Source organism: Pelophylax lessonae (assembly GCF_965119305.1).
Source record: "Pelophylax lessonae genome assembly, chromosome: 3".
Lineage (NCBI taxonomy): Eukaryota > Metazoa > Chordata > Amphibia > Anura > Ranidae > Pelophylax > Pelophylax lessonae.
In genome coordinates, this window is record NC_138770.1 from 33982118 (window position 1) to 34004287 (window position 22170).

At 47.6% G+C, this 22170-nt stretch overlaps 2 protein-coding genes across 2 annotated transcripts in view; both read left to right on the plus strand.

Annotated features, from left to right (window-relative positions):
• Positions 1-22170, plus strand: part of LOC309550279 (uncharacterized protein) — a gene marked incomplete at both ends in the record, with an annotated part of 314622 nt that overhangs the window by 93204 nt on the left and 199248 nt on the right.
• The window catches only part of LOC309549953 (oocyte zinc finger protein XlCOF8.4-like), a gene marked incomplete at its 5' end in the record, with an annotated part of 82605 nt that continues 63794 nt past the window's right edge, over positions 3360-22170 (plus strand). Inside the window, 2 exons of the mRNA XM_082250433.1 lie at positions 3360-3383; positions 6703-6755. Of these exons, the coding sequence (XP_082106559.1) occupies positions 3360-3383; positions 6703-6755 (77 nt within the window). The remainder of the gene's footprint in view (positions 3384-6702; positions 6756-22170) is intronic.

Consider the following 22170-nt stretch of genomic DNA (forward strand, 5'->3'; position numbering starts at 1 on the left):
TGCAGCCCTCCACCAGTCGGGGCTTTATGGCAGAGTGGCCCGACGGAAGCCTCTCCTCAGTGTAAGACACACACACATGGAGTTTGCTAAAAAACACCTGAAGGACTCCAAGATGGTGAGAAATAAGATTCTCTGGTCTGATGAGACCAAAATAGAACTTTTTGGACTTAATTCTAAGCGGTATGTGTGTAGAAAACCAGGCACTGCTCATCACCTGTCCAATACAGTCCCAACAGTGAAGCATGGTGGTGGCAGCATCATGCTGTGGGGGTGTTTTTCAGCTGCAGGGACAGGACGACTGGTTGCAATCGAGGGAAAGATGAATGCGGCCAAGTACAGGGATATCCTGGACAAAAATCTTCTCCAGAGTGCTCTGGACCTCAGACTGGGCCGAAGGTTTACCTTCCAACAAGACAATGACCCTAAGCACACAGCTAAAATAACGAAGGAGTGGCTTCACAACAACTCCGTGACTGTTCTTGAATGGCCCAGCCAGAGCCCTGACTTAAACCCAATTGAGCATCTCTAGAGAGACCTAAAAATGGCTGTCAACCAACGTTTACCATCCAACCTGACAGAACTGGAGAGGATCTGCAAGGAGGAATGGCAGAGGATCCCCAAATCCAGGTGTGAAAGACTTGTTGCTTCTTTCCCAAAAAGACTCCTGGCTGTATTAGATCAAAAGGGGGCTTCTACTAAATACTGAGCAAAGGGTCTGAATACTTAGGACCATGTGATATTTCAGTTTTTCTTTTTTAATAAATCTGCAACAATGTCAACAATTCTGTGTTTTTCTGTCAGTATGGGGTGCTATGTGTACATTCATGAGGAAGAAGAATGAACCTAAATGATTTTAGCAAATGGCTGCAATATAACAAAGAGTGAAAAATTTAAGGGGGTCTGAATACTTTCCGTACCCACTGTATGTGTGTATCATCATCTGCTGGAGATAAAAGACGTCACAGTGACTATGGAGGAAGAGGACGGACATGACAGGGTGGGGGGGGGGGGGGAGTTAGTGGGTGTAAATAGAAAATAAGATCTTATTACCTTCTCTGCTGCCACTTCCAACAATGTCTCCTCTCTACTTCCTCCCGACTCACCTCTCACCTGGAACTTCCTGTCTGTATCTGACATCACTTCCTGTCTGTATTCCGTAGAGACTTCCTATCTGGGTGAAGTGAGATCACCAACTTGTGGAGCTCAGAGGAACTGCAGCCCTGAGAAACGTCTCTTAGTGTGAACACGGCCTTGTGCTGTGTGTTTATGTACTGTATACTGATCAGCCATAAAATTATGACCACTGACAGGTGAAGTGAATAATATATATTATCTCATTACAATGGCATCTGGAAGTGGGTGGGGTATATTTGGCAGCAAGTAAGCAGGTTTTCCCTGAAGTTGTTGTTTTTAAACGTAAAAAAATGGGCATTGCAGTTTGTTGTGTATGGGGCTGCAAGGGCTGTGGGCGACTGGGTGTGTGTGCGTCATTTACCTGGGCTAAAGATGGCACCAGGATGCATTATGGGAAGAACTCAACCTGGGGGAGGCAGTGTGATGCTTTGTCTGGTGGAGTCCTTGCCTTGATGGCAGCAAAAGGGAGACCTACTCAATACTAGAGGATAGTTCTAATGTTCTGATGGGTGGTCATAATGTTTTGGTGGGTGGGTATAATGTTCTGGTGGGTGGGTATAATATTCTGGTGGGCGGGTATAATGTTCTGGTGGGTGGGTATAATGATCTGGTGGGTGGTATAATGTTCTGGTGGGGGGTATAATATTCTGGTGGGTGGGTATAATGATCTGGTGGGTGGTATAATGTTCTGGTGGGGGGTATAATATTCTGGTGGGTGGGTTTAATGATCTGGTGGGTGGGTATAATGATCTGGTGGGTGGTATAATGTTCTGGTGGGGTGTATAATATTCTGGTGGGTGGGTATAATGATCTGGTGGGTGGTATAATGTTCTGGTGGGGGGTATAATATTCTGGTGGGCGGGTATGTTCTGGTGGTTGGGTATTATGATCTGGTGGGTGGTATAATGTTCTGGTGGGTGGTATAATGATCTGGTGGGTGGTATAATGTTCTGGTGGGTGGTATAATGTTCTGGTGGGGGGTATAATATTCTGGTGGGCGGGTATGTTCTGGTGGTTGGGTATTATGATCTGGTGGGTGGTATAATGTTCTGGTGGGTGAGTATAATGATCTGGTGGGTGGGTATAATGTTCTGGTGGGTGGGTATAATGATCTGGTGGGTGGATATAATGTTCTGGTGGGTGGATATAATGTTCTGGTGGGTGGATATAATGTTCTGGTGGGTGGGTATAATGTTCTGGTAGGTGGTATAATGTTCTGGTGGGTGGTATAATGTTCTGGTGGGTGGGTATAATGTCTTGGTGGGTGGGTATAATGTTCTGGTGGGGGGTATAATATTCTGGTGGGCGGGTATAATGTTCTGGTGGGTGGGTATAATGATCTGGTGGGTGGTATAATGTTCTGGTGGGGTGTATAATATTCTGGTGGGTGGGTATAATGATCTGGTGGGTGGTATAATGTTCTGGTGGGTGGGCATAATGATCTGGTGGGTGGATATAATGTTCTGGTGGGTGGGTATAATGTTCTGGTGGGTGGTATAATGTTCTGGTGGGGGGTATAATAGTCTGGTGGGCGGGTATATTCTGGTGGGTGGGTATAATGATCTGGTGGGTGGTATAATGTTCTGGTGGGTGAGTATAATGATCTGGTGGGTTGTATACTGTTCTGGTGGGTGGGTATAATGTTCTGGTGGGTGGGTATAATGTTCTGGTGGGTGGTATAATCTTCTGGTGGGTGGGTATAATGTTATGGTGGGTGGGTATAATGTTCTGGTGGGGGGTATAATGTTATGGTGGGTGGGTATAATGTTATGGTGGGTGGGTATAATGTTCTGGTGGGGTTCTTTTCAACCCCTTCCTTTTTTCATATCAGATTTCCTGCAGCCTATTAGCACCCATTTCCCTATCTATATATCAGCAGATCTCCTGCAGCCTATTAGCACTCATTTCCCTTTCTATGTCTCAGCAGATCTCCTGCAGCATATTAGCACCCATTTCCCTTGCTGTGTCTCAGCAGATCTTCTGCAGTCTATTAGCACCCTTTTCCATAGCTATGTCTCAGCAGATCTCCTGCAGCCTATTAGCACCCATTTCCCTATCTATGTCTCAGCAGATCTCTTGCAGTTTATTAGCACCCATTTCCCTTTCTGTGTCTCACAGATCTCCTGCAGTCTATTAGCACCCATTTCCCTATTAGAGAATAAAATGGCGGTAGTTCCAATGTTTTATGTCACATGATATTAGCACAATGGATTAGGAAACAGAAAATGTCAGTAAAAAACCCAGTGCAGGTAATTTTGGGGCCACAGACACAATCTATCCCCCAATTCATAGATTCCTAGAGAAGAGTTTGTTGTGGAAGTGAAGTTGGGTACAAGTCAATGAATCCCCCGACACTCCCAGCTGAGAACAATGAAGGAGATTACTATTCCAATCCTCCAACCAGTTTTCTGGCTGGGAAGGTCTGGGAGTCAATATTTCCCCAGCTGACCAGGAACAATGAAGGAGTTTACTATTCAAATCCTCAACGACTCGTTTTCCCACTCGTTATTTCCCCCAGCTGGCAGAGACAAGACTTCTTATAGAGTGTCAGCTTCTTCCTCCAAATCTCAATATATGCTCCAGCAAACCATGTGTAGTGGACTACAAAACACCTCCTTCCCCAAACACCAATCCGTGCTCTCTTGGTGCTCACACCCAGATTGTGCACTCACTAGACCTCCATCACCCTCCTAACAAGAGGCTCCACAAAAGCTTTGGAGGAACCCTGGTTGAGAAAGGCTGGACTAAGTAGTAATATATTTCTCTCCCCCTTGGTGGGAGTGGAGATGACCCATCTATAAGGATATACGGTACATACACACACACACAGCACAAGGCCATGTTCACACTACCAGATGTTTCTCAGAGCTGCAGTTCCTCTGATCTCCACAAGGTGGTGATCTCACTTCTACCCAGACAGGAAGTCTCTATGGAATACAGACAGGAAGTGATGTCAAGTAAAAACAGGAAGTGATGTCAAGTACAGACAGGAAGTGATGTCAGGTAGACAGGAAGTGATGTCAGCTACACACATGACATTATATTTGGAAGAACGGGGAGAGAGAAGACACTGCAGGATCTTGCGGCAGAGGAGGTAATACGTAGATTAACCCTTTCAGGGGGATCAGTTGATGAATAATATATCCTGCTATATAAAGCTGGCCATACATGGTTCAGTTTTATCCTTCAGCCAGTGGACTGAGAGGAAAAAAACTGAGGCAATTCCCCCATCCACACATTGGAGGGGGATGGGGAATCCTCCCTGCTGCACTATTGTATTCTGACAATGGGGGGCGCTTCTCCTCAGTATACACAGATCAGTGATGAAGCTATTGGCTGCAGCCGCTGATGAAGTGACTTTTATCCGGCAGTGACCACACATGGGTGGAAATGTGACCGATCCCTGCTGAACCAGCTGAGTTTCCATGTATCTATGGTCACCTCCCCTCCCCCTCATCTCCTTCATTATGTAAGTCATGCTGAGATAATCTCCTATTGGCTGAGCAATATTCTCATTTGTCTCTGAGCTCCTTCTTGCTATTCCTCGTCCTGCCTGTTGTTTCCCTGGATTGATTTTCTGTGTAGTGACCCCGTCTTCATCTCTTGGATGCGCTCGTCTGTTGCTTGTCCTGACCTTTATCCTGATTCCTGGATCTCCTCCTCATCTCTCCACCATATCCTCTTACACAGATTTTCTCCACACCTGCAGTGACCCTGGGGGGGGGGGGGGGGTGGATACTTGGTACCAGCATGCAGCAAATCCATCCCCACCATTAGGAGCTCTGAAGAAAATTGTCTGCTATTTACACTCTGTTCCTCCGTACGTCACCTGATCACATGAGAGATTACTTTCACACATTCCTGACAGATTTCTGTATGGTAAAGGTCAAAGTTCACTCTTCAGTTTAGGGGAAGTGGGAGGCACCCGGGAACAATGATTTGGTTTGCACGGGAGCCTCATGTAGAGGTCCCCTCAAACTCCCCATCCAAATGTCCTTCCATCCAGATGTCCTATGACATCACACTGACCGCACAGATCCTCCTCCCCTAATGTCCCTCCATCTTACTTTTTTTTCTGATGTTCTTAGGATGTTGGAGCCTTGGCATCCTCACTAGCAAAGTGGGACTGTTGGTCCTGCGTTGTATGTAATGATGTCAGAATGCCTGCAACAAGCTTTTACTCTGCGTAGTGTGGGGGTCCTGTGTGGATAAATTATACCTCAGTCTGAGGTGGGGCTTTAATAAAGGGGAAACCTGAATGGTGAGGTGAGGAGGATACTGGGAATATTATTAGATTTTTCTATTTGTGTTCAGATCTAGAGTTTTCCTCCTGTGAAGTCTGGAGATCACATGATCATCACATTGCCTCCACCTCCCTCCCCGATAGAATAGAGAAATACAAAGAAGATTCTAGAAGTCACCAGAGAGATCATGGAGGAGAGGTGAGCGGTGTTGGGAATTCTGGGACATTATCCAGTAACAGACAAGGGATGTGTCTGGATGGTGACTGTATCATTGTGTGTGTCAGGTTCCTATAAGGTGTCAGGATGTCACTGTCTATTTCTCCATGGAGGAGTGGGAGTATTTAGAAGGACACAAGGATCTCTACAAGTACGTCATGATGGACAATCAGCCGCCCCTCACATCACCGGGTAAGAGGAGACTTTATTGTAAAGGAGAGAGCAGTACGGAGGATCCACCTAGATCCCCCATCATCTGATACACATAGAAACAATGTATTCAGTCAGTGTGTGTGTTTTCTACAGATGGTTCCAGTAATGGGAACCCACCAGAGAGATGTCCCCGTCCTCTGTATTCCCGGGATTCCACACAGGAAGATCACACCATCCCTCACCATCATCAGGTAGATGAGGAACAATCACTGATAGTATCATTAGGATCTGTACATTATGTGCATTGTTACCATTGATGTCATTTTTATTATATATTCAGAGTGGAAACCTGAGAGATTCTAAAGTTGAGGTTAAAGAAGAGATAAAAGAGGAGGATGATGGGGTGATGGAGGAGTCAGAGTTTCTAAAAGAACACAAAGATCTGTACCAGGACACCATGGTGGAGTCACCCAGCTACAGAAACCCACCAGAGAGATGTCCCCGTCCTCTGTTTTCCCGGGATTCCACACAGGAAGGTCACACCATCCCTCACCATCATCAGGTAGATGACTGACAATTATTGGTAGTTATAATTTGTACACAGCATGTTTGTTACAATTAATGCTTTATTATATCTTTCAGAGTGGAAACCTCTGGGATTATAATATTGTTGTTAAAGAAGAGTATAAAGAGGAGGATGAGGAGTATGGAGTGATGGAGGAGTTTTCAGAAGGACACAAGGATATGAAGGAGCCACCTAATACCAGGAACCCACCAGAGAGATGTCCCCGTCCTCTGTATTCCCGGGATTCCACACAGGAAGATCACACCATCCCTCAATGTTACAAGGTTGGTGGGATGGAGCATTTAGAATATAAATTGTGAAGATGATGTGTGGATTATAATGTGAGCTTATAGTTTACCAATGATATTTTATTTATTTTTCTTGGTTTAGGGTGAAGATCAGATAGATATAAAGGTTGAGATTAAAGCAGAAGAAGAAGAGAGGTATGTGAGGGATAATCAGCAGTCTATAGAGGAGGATGGAATAACGGGGACATTTATAGAGGAGGACACTCCTACAGAGATCAGCACAGGTGGGTCATTAACACTAAATACATTCCTCCACCCATACTGATCACTGATTGGACCAGAGTAGGGCAAGAACTGGGTGTATTCCTGTATTTCTCTCAGATAATATTCCTTCTCCGTGCTGCAGACTCATTTTATGTTTCTAGACTGGATTTATGGAGATTCTGGGGTTCAGCTGGAAGCATAATGTTGATTTTTGTTGATTTTCACCATAGGTGATACTAGACCTGGGCAACTGGGGTATGAGTCTTGGGTCTCCTTCCCCATGCCCAGGTCTAGTAAGATCCCTGACAGAACAATTTGCCCAGGTTACTTGCTCTGTTGTATAATAGCTGTGCCGGGTGGAAGGGTATGTCTATTTAGTCTAACACCCAAGTCACTGAGTGCAGTCTCCGGAGATGGGAGGCAGCGGAGTGGGACCTCTGCAACTTGTCTCATGTAAACATGGTTCCACTGATTACTGAATACCAATATTATGAGTCCTAAACCTTACACTATATACTCTATATTGTACATTACATACTCCTGACCCCTGCACTATAAACTCTATATTGTCAATACACACTCCTGACCCCTGCACTATATACTCTATGTTGTATATTACATACTCCTGACCTCTGCACTATATACTATATGTTGTACATTACATACTGCTGACCCCTGCACGATATAATCTATGCTGTATATTACATACTCCTGACCCCTGCACTATAAACTCTGTTGTACATTACATACTCTTGACCTCTGCACGATATACTCTATGTTGTACATTACATACTCCTGACCCCTGCACTAAATACACTATGTTGTACAATACATACTCCTGACCCCTTCACTATATACTCTATGTTGTACATTACATCTTTCTGATACTATATAGTCCTATCTGTTGTATCTTATACTGTATGTTGTACATTACACACTCCTGACTTCTGCTCTCTCCCCTCTACCCACTGCTATATATACACATAATATGGATTCTCTTTTGCTACACCCATTTTCTACCAGCTGGACATTTTATATCTGATGATTTGATTGGAGGACAGACTTCTAAATGGTTATAATAATGTGATAACATCCTCAGACTTTTGAACCTTAAACAGAAAGTGATAATGAGGGAGGAGTCAGTAACCCAATGATGGTGGTCTTCAGAGTCACAGATCAGGGGCAAAGTATTCATCTTGGTTGTTCTCTAGAGTTGGGCCGAACACCCCACTGTTCGGTTCGCACTAGAACTCCCGAAAAGAGAAAAAGTTCTGATTCGAACAGCGATACTTATTAAAGTCTAAGGACCTTGAAAAATCAAAAGTGCCCATTTTGAAGGCTTATATGCAGGTTATTGGCCATAATAAGGGTATGGGGGCCCGGGTACTGCCCTGGGGGACATGTACCAATGCAAAAATATGTTTCTCTTACGTCCTCCGACAGTCGCCGCCCCTCACAAAGTCTTCACCAATGGGTATTGACTTCCGCTCCGCAGGAGTAGCTAGGCATAAGACTTGTTAGAAACAAAAGCTTTTAGCATAGACACACCCATAGGGGCTGTCCCACTGGTCAATACCCCCCCCCCTGCAGTAAACCATCCCAACTTAGTTTGTCTCTGCCTAGCGTTAGGAGTAGATAGGCTTCCCTGTGCTGGCGCTACAGTCTCAGCCTTCTAATCTTTTTTTTCTTTGCTTTACTATCTGTTTATTTTGTCAGCTTTAGTTTTAGTCGGATCTTCGGATGAAGATGGATTTTGCAGAGCTGGGAATCGGACTGGCCGCCCTGGCTCTCCAGGGCAGAGGATCAGAGGGATCCCCAGCCCGCCATCGAGCGTTATGCTATGGTTCGCCCTGGCAATATGAACGACCCATCCCTGTTCGCTGCAGGGATGCAGCCTGTGAGGTGGCTACCTCACTGGACGCATATGCGGTTGCATGCCGCAGTGTCCTGCGTTTTGGCTGATGGCATTCCCTGTCATCTGAGGGCAGCGGCTTTCCGTCTATTAGAGGCACCCCACGCCATCCGCTACAGGTAAGTAATTTTCTGCGTGGGGCCTCTGTCTGGGGTGGCAGTCCTTTGTGGGGCTCCCTGATGCGATCCCTGCGGGGGTCTCTTTTTTTTGTGCACTGCTGGCGCTGTGTGTTTTGGGGGCCCCTCTCCTGTGTCACTTTCAGTGTAGGGAAGTGCAGACTGTGTGTGCGGCGGCCGCTGCGGCTAAAAACCGCGCGGTCCGCCATTTTGGATGTGGGCAGCATGTCTGGCTTCACTATGGGCTTTGCAACAGCGTGCTGTGTAGTGTTTTTGGCGCCATCTTGTGTGTGGCAGAACGATCGTTCCGAGCACATGTCGGCGGCCATCTTGCCGTAGCCTTCCATTGCTTTCAATGGGCAGCCATTTTCCCATAGTTCAACCTCTGATGACCTCACTTCCTTTTCCTCTGGAGCAGCGATCAGTGTGGTAACACTCTGTGGGGCTCTGCAGACTGTCCTTTCCATATTTCCTCTGTTTTATCCTTTCTGGCTCAGTTTTGTACCTTTTTGCGGGGTCTGTGTACGCAGTGTATTTAGCGGTGGGCTGCGCAATCCGCAGCGCTTTTAAAGGGCCAGTACTTTTGTCATTCTTTTGTGCAATGGATTCTCAGGACAGCAAATTCCCCCCAGCCTTGGTGGGGGACCCCAGTTCGGCTGAACCCCCCGTTATACCTAATTTGGCCGCTGTGGTGGCGTCTTTAGTGTCAAAAATGAAGGTGCTGATGGCTGAACCAGCTGCTAGAAAAAGCCCTAGATTATCTTTCTCCTCTGATTCAGATGGTGCTTTAGCTGGCGTGCCCTTTTCAGGGTCTCGCTCGTCCCTGGACCCGCTGGGGTCTGAGGGGGAGGTGGAGGGGGTAGATGATTCTCCCCCGGGGTCGCCTGACGAACGCGCAGCTATGGATGCGTTGATTTCTTCTGTAAAAGAAACACTACATTTGGAGGATGAGCCCACTCCTCCAGGCATTGTGTCCTCTTTTGGTACACATAGGACCCGCAAGTCGGCGCAGGTTTTTCCCTGCCCCGCTGAGTTTCATCACACTGTGAATGAACAATGGCGCAGTTTGAATCGCCCTTTTACGGTGCCTAATAGGTTTAAACTGCTCTACCCCTTGCGCCTTCTACGGATTCGCGCTGGTGTGTTGCTCCCCAGTTGGATCACACGGTGGCCGTGTTGAACAAGGCTACTTTGGTTCCTGCTGAGGATACCCCGGTGTTCCGGGATCCTACGGACAGGAGGTTGGAGTCTCTTGCCCGCCATGCCTACATGGTGGCGGGTTCCATGCTCAAACCTATTTTCGCTTCTGTCATGGTGGCTCAGGCGGTGGTGGATTGGACTAAGGTGCTTAGTCGCACTCTCGCGTCTGATTTTGCCCCACCTGCTATGCTGGAAATGGTGGACCAAATTCATCACGGGGTCATGTATTTGTGCGATGCGGCCCTGAATGAGGCTCCTTTTGGCTGCACGTCTGTCGAGTGTCGCGGTACTTAACCGTCGACTGATCTGGCTGAAGAGCTGGTCGGCTGACCAGACGTCATGGAAAACAGTGGCTGATTTTCCCTATGCAGGATCTCGCCTTTTTGGCGAGGCTTTAGATACTTTGGTGAAAGGGGTCACTGGGGGCAAAAGCACCCTGCTTCCCCAGAATCCAAAGAACAAGCCTTTTCGCGGCAGGCCCAATCAGGGGCCCTTTCGTGCCCTTAAGCCGCAAAACAAGGGCAAACATTTCAAGGGCCAAGGTAGCCAGAAAAAGCCCTGGGCGGGTAAGCAAAAGTCCGGCCATGCCGGTGCGGCGGCTCAGTCCGCCTCTGCCTGAAGGGACGCCCTCATCAGTTTCAGGGGTGGGGGGACGTTTGCGCGGCTTCCTCCAGCCTTGACTGCGCCGAATTCCGGACAGGTGGGTTCAGGAAATCATTTAATCTTGTATCCTATCATACAAGATCGAATTCCTTTCACGGCCGGCGAACAGATTCTTTCCCTCAAATCTTCATTTGACCCCAGGGCGCCTACAGGACCTGCATTAAGCGGTGCAGGACCTCCTTGCCCAGGGGGTGACTGTCCGGGTGGGGGTTTTACTCGAATCTGTTCATTGTGCCCAGAAAGGAGGGCAAGGTGCGTCCTATCCTGGACTTGAAAGCTCTGAACCGCTTTGTGCGCGTTCGAAAGTTCCATATGGAATCCCTCTGCTCGGTGGTGGCCTCCCTGAGTGCAGGGGAATTCCTGGCCTCTATAGACCTGAAGGATGCGTACCTGCACATCCCCATTTTCGAGGGTCATCAGAGGTACCTCCGGTTCGCCATAGCGGAGGACCACTATCAGTTCGTAGCGTTACCTTTCGGTCTCGCTTCGGCTCCAATGGTCTTTACCAAAGTGCTTATGCCTGTTCTGGGTCTGCTGAGGGCACAGGGCATTGCGGTCTTGGGTTATCTGGACGATCTCCTGTTAAGATAGAGTACCAGCCAGGGCCTGCTACGCGATCTGTCCACTACGGTTCAGACGCTTCAGGAGTTCGGATGGACCATCAACCTGCAGAAGTCGACTTCGTCTCTTTCGGTTCGTCTTCCATATCTGGGAATGGTTCTGGACTCTGCTCAAGCAAAAGTGTTTCTGCCGGAGGACAAGCTCCGGATCCTTCAGGACGAGATCAGGTCCCTCAGGGACAATGAATCCTCGTCGCTCAGGACCTGCATGCGGTGCCTGGGGTTGATGGTGTCGGCCTTCGAGGCGATACCCTTTGCTCAGTTTCACACGCGGTCTCTTCAAGCGGAGATCTTAGCCAGGTGGGACAGACTACCTTAGTCCTTGGATCTAAGTGTCTCGTTGAGTCGTCGGACCAGAATGGATCTTCTGTGGTGGCTTCAGTCCCCGGCGGTATCGGAAGGGAAATCCTACTGTCCGTTACTGTGGACAGTGATTACCACGGATGCCAGCCTGTCGGGCTGGGGTGGAGTACTGGGCAACCTGTCTGCCCAGGGCACTTGGTCGGAGGAGGAATCCTCCCTTCCAATCATCATATTGGAATTGAGAGCGATCAAACTCTGTCTCTTCCAGTGGTTGAATCGGCTTCAGGGCCGTCACGTTCGGGTACAGAAGGACAATGCGACCACGGTGGCTTACATAACCACCAAGGAGGCACCAGGAGTTCCCGGGCGGCCCGGGAGGTGACCGACATTCTGTCTTGGGCCGAGTCTCATGTCCCGGCGATTTCAGCAGTTCACATTCCGGGTGTGGAAAATTGGCAGGCCGATTATCTGAGCCGCCAGACCCTGGATCAGGGGGAATGGTCCCTACACCCGGAGGTCTTCCAAATGCTGTGCGCTAAGTGGGGATCCCGGACTTGGATCTGTTCGCATCTTGGCTAAATCACAAGGTGGAAAGGTTCGTAGCAAGGACACGCGATCCTCTGGCGGATGCCTCGGATGCGCTGGTGGCTCCTTGGCATCAGTATCGTCTGATGTATGCCTTTCTTCCGATTCAGTTTTTGTCCAGGTTCCTTCGCCGGCTGGCCTCGGAACCGAACTTGGTGATTCTAGTGGCACTGGATTGGCCACGCCGGTCCTGATACGCGGACATCGTTTACCTAGCAGTCGAGCCTCCTTGGCGACTGTCGATGCGAGAAGATCTACTGTCTCAGGGACCGATCTTCCATCCTGCTTTACAGTCGCTGGCTTTAACGGCCTGGCTGTTAAAAGCCAGGTCCTGAGAGACAGGGGTCTCTCCCCTGAGGTCATTCCTACCTTGATCAAGGCTAGAAAAGCCTCGTCTGGTAAGATTTACTACCGTACCTGAAAAGCTTATTTTGCCTGGTGTGAGTCCAGGGGCTTTTTTCCTCACTCATACTCGGTGTCGAGAGTGTTGGCTTTCCTCCAGTCTGGTGTGGACCAGCGCCTGGTGCTGGCCACAATAAAGGGCCAGGTATCTGCACGGGCTGTTCTTTTTCAACGCCCTGTGGCGTCTCATTCCTTAATTCACACCTTCATTCAAGGTGTGCGATATTTGGCCCCTCCCCGGAGGGAGCCTTTACCTCCATGGGACTTGAACTTGGTTCTGTCCGTGTTACAGCGTTCTCCCTTTGAAAACATTCAGGAGATATCGTTGCCTCTGCTGTCTAAAAAGGTTGCCTTTTTAGTGGCGATCACTTCTGCTCGCAGGGTGTCGGAGTTGGCGGCCTTGTCTTGCCGCTCTCCTTACCTGGTGGTTCATAAAGATAAGGTGGTCTTGCGACCTAACTCGTCATTTCTCCCTAAGGTGGTGTCTAATTTTCACCTTAATGAGGACATTGTTTTGCCTTCGCTCTGTGCGAAGCCTAAGCATCCTAAGGAGGTTGCTTTGCATTCCTTGGATGTTGTTCGGGCGATCAGGGTTTACCTGTCGTCCACTGAACCTTTTCGGAAATCGGGTTCCCTCTTTGTCCTTCCTGAGGGGCCTCGGAAGGGCATGGCTGCGTCCGCGGCGACCATTGCCAAATGGATCAGACAGATGATTGTCCAGGCCTCTGCTTTGAAGGAACGGGTTCCACCCTTCCCTGTTAAGACGCACTCTGTCAGATCGATCAGTACGTCCTGGGCCTTCCGGCATCAGGCTTCGGTGGCCCAGGTGTGCAAGGCTGCGACTTGGTCGTCGGTGCACACCTTTTCCAAATTCTATAAAATTGATGTTCTGGCATCAGCGGAAGCCTCCTTTGGACGCAAAGTTCTCTGTGCGGCAGTGCCATAGGGGACCCTTGTTTTTCTATGGGTCCCTGGCTGTTGGGGTCGGTTATCCCCTGGGTTATTTGCTTTCCTGGGCTGTTGCTCCTGTTGAGCCTTTTCTGTTGCCCAGTAGGTTCTCTTACTGTATGTGTAAGGTTCCTTTCTCTGATATGGGTACTGCGTTGCCTTTTCTACGGTTGCTTCTCCCACCCCTCATGTCTACACTGCTTTGGGACATCTCATTGGTGAAGACTTTGTGAGGGGCGGTGACTGTCGGAGGACGTAAGAGAAAACTGAATTTTTGTAAAATCTTACCATAAAATTCCTTTCTCTGAGTCCTCCGACAGTCGCCGCCCCCGCCCCCGCCCCTCTTTTGGGGTTTTTTCTTGTACACTTACTGCTATGCTACCAAACTGAGTTGGGATGGCTTACTGAAGGGGGGGTATTGACCAGTGGGACAGCCCCCATGGGTGTGTCTATGCTAAAAGCTTTTGTTTCTAACAAGTCTTATGCATAGCTTCTCCTGCGGAGCGGAAGTCAATACCCATTGGTGAAGACTTTGTGAGGGGCGGCGACTGTCGGAGGACTCAGAGAAAGGAATTTTATGGTGAGATTTTACAAAAATTAATTTTTTAAAAAAAAAAGTTTGTTTTTACAGGCGCAGTGATTTTATTGATGCTTAAAAAAATGCTAATAAAAATGATAACATTTTTTTAAATATAGTGCCTGGGGGGTCCCCTTAGCCTGCCTGTAAAGTGGCACATCTGTACCATGTATAGAACCTGCTGCAGCAATAATGACATTTATAAGGATAAAAACGAGTCAATTCACATTTAAAGTAATGCTAAAATCTCGTTTTTTTCATCTTTGTTAAAAATAACAAACGTTATACTGACATCCTCTGTGTAGTTGGTTTTGCACAGAACAGACCAGATTCTCCTCTTCTCAGGTCCCTGTTTGGCACTACTGGCCCCTCCCTCCTGAGAAGTGCCCCCACAGCAAGCAGCTTGTTATGGGGACACCTGAGCTGAGCCGCAGCTCCCTGTGTTCATTCAGACACGGAGCCACAGCCCGGCACCATCCCCCCCTCCTTATTGGCCCACTAAATTTGATTAACAGCAGCGGAAGCCAGTGGGCCACGCTGCTGTCTCAGCCAATTAGGATGGGGGGAGTCTCAGACAGCCGAGACACTCCTGCAACCTAGCTGGATTGAGATGGGCCTCAGGTAAGCATTATGGAGGCTGAGGGAGGCTGCTGCACACACAAGGCTTTTTATCTTAACGCATAGAATGCACCTTCTGCCTTTACAACCACTTTAAATTGCTGACAATACAATACCATTGCCGTCAATAGAACAACATTAAAAGGAAACGGAGTGGGGGTCCCCCCCCCCCAAAATCCATACTATACCATTATCCCAGCATGCAGCTCGGCAAGTCAATAAAGGGGGAACGAGTGAGCGCCACCCCTCCTAAACCATACTAGACCACATGACCCTCAACATAGGGGGTGGGTTTTTTGGGGCAAGGGGGGGGGGCTCTGCACCCCCACCCTAAGCACCCACCCCCCATGTTGCTGAGGACAAGAGCCTCCTCCCCACAACCCTGGCAGGTGGCTTATCGGAATCTGGAAGCCCCCTTTAACAAAGCCCCCAGATCCTGGTCCCCCCATGTGAATGAGTAGGCAGTTTTTGACAATTGCTTTAATAAAAATAAAAAAACAGTGCTCCCCCCCCCCCAGATGTAAACCCATTGTCAATCACAACACCGACTCCACCGCTGGACTCGAAAAAGAAAAAAAAAAAAAACGATCCTCTGTCAACTAAGACAAACCGCCAAATGCCTGGCTTGCCGTTTGACAGTTCTTATATAGATAAGGGGTGGAGCTACCTGGTGCTGTTACCAGTTGGCATCGCCCCTTGTAACATCAATGACCAAGCATGCACCAGTCGGTGACATCACAAGGGGGACTGTGCGACCAGGTGACATTGCCAGGTGGTTCAGCCCTTTTACCTATATAAGAACTGTCAAACAGCAAGCCAGGCATTTGGTGGTTTGCCTTATTTAACAGCAGATCATTTTTATTTTATTTTTAAAGTTCGGCGGTGGCGGCGGCGTCATGATTAACGATGGATTTACATCAGGGGGACAATGTTTTGTTTTTTTTTTTTTTTTAATTTAACAAAGGAATTATCAAAAACTGTCTCCTGATTTTATTCATTTTTACACTTATTTGACGAATGGGTATTCACATGGGCAGGGTGGGATCTGGGGGTCCCCTTGTTAAAGGGGGCTTCCAGATTCTGATAAGCCCCCTGCCCGCAGACTCCCACAACCACTGGACAGGGTTGTGAGCTAGAGGCACTTGTCCCCATTGACAAGGTGCTTTGGGGTGCAGGGGGGGGGGGGGCAGAGCCCCCTCTTCCCCAAAGCACCCACCTGCCATGTTAAGGGCATGTGGCCTGGTGGGGCTCTGGAGGTGGGGGCACTCGCTTGCCCCCCCTTTTCTGGCCTGCCAGGCTTTATGCTCAGATTAGGATCGATTATGGATTTTGGGGGGGGGACCCCACAGTTTTTCTTTACTTTGCTGTGGGGTTCCCATTAAAATCCATACCAGGTGGGACCCATACACTTTTTTTTTTTTCTCTTTATTACTGGCAATTTTTTTTTCTTATTCAGCTGTCAGTAAGGAAGTCCATTGACAGCTGATGACTTATCAGTTGTTAAGGATGCGGCGACCGTCTTCCTGGCCTCGTTCCTTAACAACCAGCTATTCACTGTGCCCAAAGTGTATTGCAGGGCATTTAGTGGGGCGAACACCTGCCGAATGACCTGCAAATTTGGGTGTTTGCCAAAGGGGTGAACAGGCGATGTGCAGTTGAAACTTTTGCTCGGCCCGAACCGTCCGCCCAACTCTATTGTTCTCCCCCCATCCTCACTCTCTGACCTCTGGTGGGGCTCAGCCCCTCTGTTATTCATGACTAAATCATGGACTAAATAAGAAAGTGCAGGACTTCTTGTGTTGGGAAGATGGCAATGAGTGATAGAGGGGGAGGGGACACTCGTCCTATAATCCCCTCATCACTGTCACTCCTATAAAAGACAGTTCTCGTTGTTTCCTCACTCTCTGACTAAGGTCCATGAATAAAGAAATGAACTGGTAGGAGATCAGAGGACCCATTTACTAGTTACCTTGAGGGTGGAATTGTAAGATCCTCAGAGACAAAGCTGTCTGATGTGGGCGGAGTCCTGGTTTAGGGGAACCAATCTGCTGATGTCTAGTAATAATCATTTTATTTCTATTTTAGTAGATGGACGGGAGATGAGGAAAACCTCAGAGGATTGTCTCCCTTTGTCTCCAGACTGTAAAGTAGAAGATGAGGACATCACACAGTATAGTCCAGGAGAAAACCCAGCTACCTCAAATGTCCATCCGGCACCACACAGTGTAGATGGACCATCGTATTCCTCTTATCCTGAGGAACCTCAGACTGTGAGGGACAGTGCCGGACCATCGTATTCCTTTTATCCTGAGGAATCTCAGACTGTGAGGGACAGTGCCGGACCATCGTATTCCTCTTATCCTGAGGGACCTCAGACTGTGAGGGACAGTTCCGGACCATCGTATTCCTCTTTTCCTGAGGGACCTCAGACTGTGAGGGACAGTGCCAGACCATCGTATTCCTCTTATCCTGAGGAACCTCAGACTGTGAGGGACGGTGCCGGACCATTATATTCCTCTTATCCTGAGGAACCTCAGACTGTGAGGGACGGTGCCGTCCTTACAACAGATAAGAGGTTCTCCTGTTCTGAGTGCAGGAAGAGTTTCCATTTGAAAGGCAATCTTAATGTGCATAAAAGATCTCACACAGGTGAGAAGCCATATTCCTGTCCTGAGTGTGGGAAATGTTTTTCATGCAAGTCCGCTCTTTCCACACATCATAAATTTCACACCGGTGAAAAGCCGTATTCCTGTCTTGAGTGCGGGAAATGTTTTGCACAGAAGTCCGATCTTTCCACACATCAGAGATCTCACACAGGTGAGAAGCCGTATTCCTGTCCTGAGTGCGGGAAATGTTTTGCACAGAAGACCCATCTTTCCAGACATCAGAGATCTCACACTGGTGAGAAGCCGTATTCCTGTCCTGAGTGCGGGAAATGTTTTGCACAGAAGACCCATCTTTCCACACATCAGAGATCTCACATGAGGGAGAAGCCACTTTCCTGTCCTGAGTGAGGGAATTGTTCCTCACTGAAGTCCTGTACATCAGGGGTCCCACACAACCCTGGAGGTGTATTGGTGCCTTGAGTGTGGGAAATGTCTTCTATATGAATGTTGGTGGACATGTGGGGAAGAAGCACACCCTGATATACACCTCAGATATACTCCATGGCTGATCTTCATCATGTAAGAAACAATTCATAAGGAGATCAGAGATCACCAAAGACATGGATGAAGTGTTGTCCCGTGTCGGCCATTGATAGCAGGAGAAAAATAAAAATGGAGTCCTTGCCTTTCATTGGCTGAATACATTTTGTGCGGGAAGATTTCACAAACCCTTACAGGTCTGGTTATTATAAATGTGTTGATGAAATGTGACCCGCATTCCCCCAGTCATGGCGAATTGGGAATTCCTATAATGGTCAGTTCCATCTAGTGGCCATAATATGCTTTCCTGACATGTCCATGGCAGCATACGTTTGAGTAGCCCTGCCCTTGTTCCTCCCCCATAAGACCCCATCGCCATAAATGTTCAGGATAAGCCAATGGCTGTGTTCCTTTTTTGTCCTCCTCACTTATAGGACCATTTTTGTATGAAGTTTTCCTACCTACTGGAAGTATTGGTGGGCGGGTCTGGTGCTGGGCAGCTGTGCGGATGTCAGGAGCTTCCTTTGGTATCCAGAAGTCTTCCAGGATATCCCGAGTGGTCATTGAGTCCCCAGCTATCAGCGGGGTGGTGTTATGGCACACATATGTAGAGTATCCATGCCTGGAGAGTGGGCCCTGTCATCGGCGGCCATTTGCATTGACTTGGAGCCCAGCTGTTAGTGGGTGGCCATTAAGTGTTAGACACGTTAAAATTCGTTTCGGTGCAAAAACAAATTCCGACAAATTTTTGGTTATTCCTAGATTCGGATGTATCCAAATCTCCAAATGAAATTGTAATGAATTTTGTTGAAACCTGTTAAAATGTGTTTTGTTTATTCATTTTCTAACGAATTCCAACTTTTTAGAACGATTCAAATTCGGATCAGTAAAAAAAAAAACGATCGACTGATGCAAATTCTGTGTGAAGAAAAAGCTGGTTGTTAAGCAGCAAGCCGGGAAGCCGGCTGCCCGCATCCTTACCAACCATGACTCATCAGCTGTCAGCGGGCTTCCCCACTGACAGATGAATGGAAAGAAAAGAGTGCCAGCATTAGAAAAAGGGCGTGCCCCCCCCCCCAGTCCATACCAGGCCCTTCGGGGCCAAAAGGAAAGAAAAAAAAAACCCAGCGTGGGTTCTCCCCTAAAATCCATACCAGACCCTTTATCCCGGCATGCAGCCCGGCAGGTCAGGAGAGTGGGAGGGACGAGTGAGGGCCCCCCCTCCTTAACCATACCTGGCCATATGTCCTCAACATGGGGGGTGGGTGCTTTGGGGAAGCTCTGTCCCCCCCACCCCAAAGCACCTTGTCCCCATGTTGATGGGGACAAGGGCCTCTTCCCCACAACCATGGCCTTGTGGGGGTCTGCAGGCAGGGGGCTTGTAAAATGAAAGCCCCTTTTACCAAGGGGGCCCCCAGATCCCGCCCCCCCCATGTGAATGAGTATCGGGACCATAGTACCTGTACCTATTCACCAAAAAGGTGTCAAAGTAATAAAAACACACACACACAATTTTTGAAAAATCCTTTATTAAAAAAATAACTACTGCAGGCTCCTCCTCCAATTGACATTTCTTACATAGGTAAGAGGCGGGGTCACCTGTCTACATTACCTGGTAGTACTGCCCCCTTCTGATGTCATGGACTGGTGCATTCTGGGTCCTGACGTCAGAAGGGGAGTTGCCACCAGGTGATGTAGACAGGTGACCCCGCCCCTTACCTATATAAAAGATGTGAAACGGGGAACCTGCAGTAGGCAGAGGGCCTCCATGACGGCGAGAGCATCTTTTTAAATTTATTTTTTCGGGTGTCGCGGGCGTTGTGATTGATGACGGATCTACATCGGGGGAGGCTGGATTTTATTTTTTAATAAAGGATTTGTCAAAAATTGTGTGTGTGTTTTTATTACTTTTTGCCACTTTTTTGGTGAATAGGTACAGGTACTATGGTCCCAATACTCATTCACATGGGGGGGCGGGGTCTGGAGGCCCCCTTGCTAAAAGGGGCTTTCAGATTACGACAAGCCCCCTGCCTGAAGACCCCCACAACCACATCAACATGGGGAAAAGGTGCTTTGAGGGTGGCAGGGGAGAGCTTCTCCAAAGCATCCCCCCCCATGTTGAGGCCATGTGGTCTGGTATGGGTTAGGAGGGGGGGCACTCCCTCATCCCCCCTTTCCTGACCTGCCGAACTGCATGGTCAGGTAAAGGTCTGGTATGGATTTTGGAGGACCCCCACGTCCTTTTTTTTTTTTTTTTTTACATTTTGGTGTAGGCCTGGTATAGACTGGGGGGGAGGGGAACCCCACATAGTTTTTTTTAACATTTTTCTAGGGCCTGGCAATGCCGGCATTGTTTTCTTTCCATTCATCTGTCAGTGGGGAAGCCCGCTGACAGCTGATGAGTCATCGGTTGTTAAGGATGCGGGTGGCTGGCTTCCCAGCCCAAATCCAATTGGGGAAAGACCGCTCCAGGTGGGCTGGATGTCAGGTGCTGGAATCCGGAATCACGTGAAGCTAAAAAGAAGAGATGACCGCACTCCGATATAAATCAAAAATTGGAGTAACATTTATTCCACATCAAACAAATAGGCAAACTGGAACAACACACTGTGGATGCAGGACATAAAGGCAGACGCGTTTCACGACTTAGGGATGTCGCTTACTCATTGCCAGCCCCCCATTTAACAACCAGCTACTTCTTCACACAGAATTCAAATCGGTCGATCGTTTTTTGACCGATCGGAATTCCGATTGTTCTGAAAAGTTTAAATTCGTTAGAAAATTAATAAACTAAACAAATTTTACTGAAAACTAAAAGAAATTTAATGAAAACTAAACAAAAGTAACCTAATTCCAAAACCAAACTAAAGGAATTCCATAACAAAACAAAATTAGTAACAACGAATCTATCCGAAACGAAACAAATGTTTCCATTCTGCACATGTCTCCTAAGCGTGCCCAACCCAGATATAGCAGTTGTGTTCCTGCCTCTGGGATCCGGGTCGCCCTACAGATGCATCGATTGCCCTGTGGAAGATGTCCGGGACACGTGAGTATGTTTGGCTTGAGGTCAGCAGAAGGGAGCAGACGCCATGCGGGCTGCTAGGGAGTAACCAAAAGGAAAACATATGGAGAGGACTCTGCTCTCTGGGTGATCGATGTGCATTGCAGCATCTTATCAAAGTTTGGTGCAGTCGCCTACCTTTGTCTTCTTTTCTGTCCTGAGGAGAGAACTGTTTGTTGAAGCAAGGTTTGCTTTCTGCGTAGCGGTACCCCCGCAGGAGCTGCTTGGATATTGGTTTGCCTGGGCCTCCACAGCCAGATACAGGGTATTTTCACACAGCCAGGTGCACACACTCTTCCGCTCGTTGTCTCCAATGACCAGTCTAGGGGATGTGTTTTTATGTTTTATTTGGAGAACTTGGATAGGAGAAGAAAAATCAGAACTATCTTGAGAGTCCCAACATCCTATCTGTTCAGAGAAATGGGAACCTACAGATGTTCACAAGGAACCACTGTCATATGTGTGGACTTTAAGGGCACAGCATGAGACAGATAACAAATTCATGGATTTATCCTAAAATAACATTTATTGATTTATCTAAAACCAGATCTCAATAAAATGAGGAAACTGGCCCCAAACTGAGCTCAGCTCGTACACAGGAGATCAATGTCTCCTACTAATTTCACTCATGTACATCATACATATATAAGGATAAGTTGGTATATATCATAAGGTTCGTGTAGGTATAGATATTTCCTCTCTTCACTTAGATGTAACATTTAGTGACGGCCATGTACTTTTTTACTGAATATATCTTATTACTATTATAACAATCTCCTTACTATATGGATTTTTTTGTGTCAGCTTTTTTTGTATACATGTCTGCATCATATTTGTTACTGATGCCAACATTTGTATCAATTACTGTATGTATAATAAATGACTACGTTCAGATTCTATTTTTGTATACCTTAGTTGGTGACCTGCCTCATTTAAAGTCCCACGACCTCTGTTTTCTGTTTGCATTAACCAATAGGGATGGAGGCACGTCACTGTGTTTGCTTCGGATCATATTCCTCTATCTTCATCTGTTCATTGGTCAACACGTTTCACACAAGGCTTCTTCAGGACTATGAAGGTGTACAGACAGTTTTCTCTTAAAATTAACAGACTCGATATTAGTGTTTCATAAGCATAGAACATAATCTGTATTTATGTACATCATAATAAATACAAACATGACTTACTAACA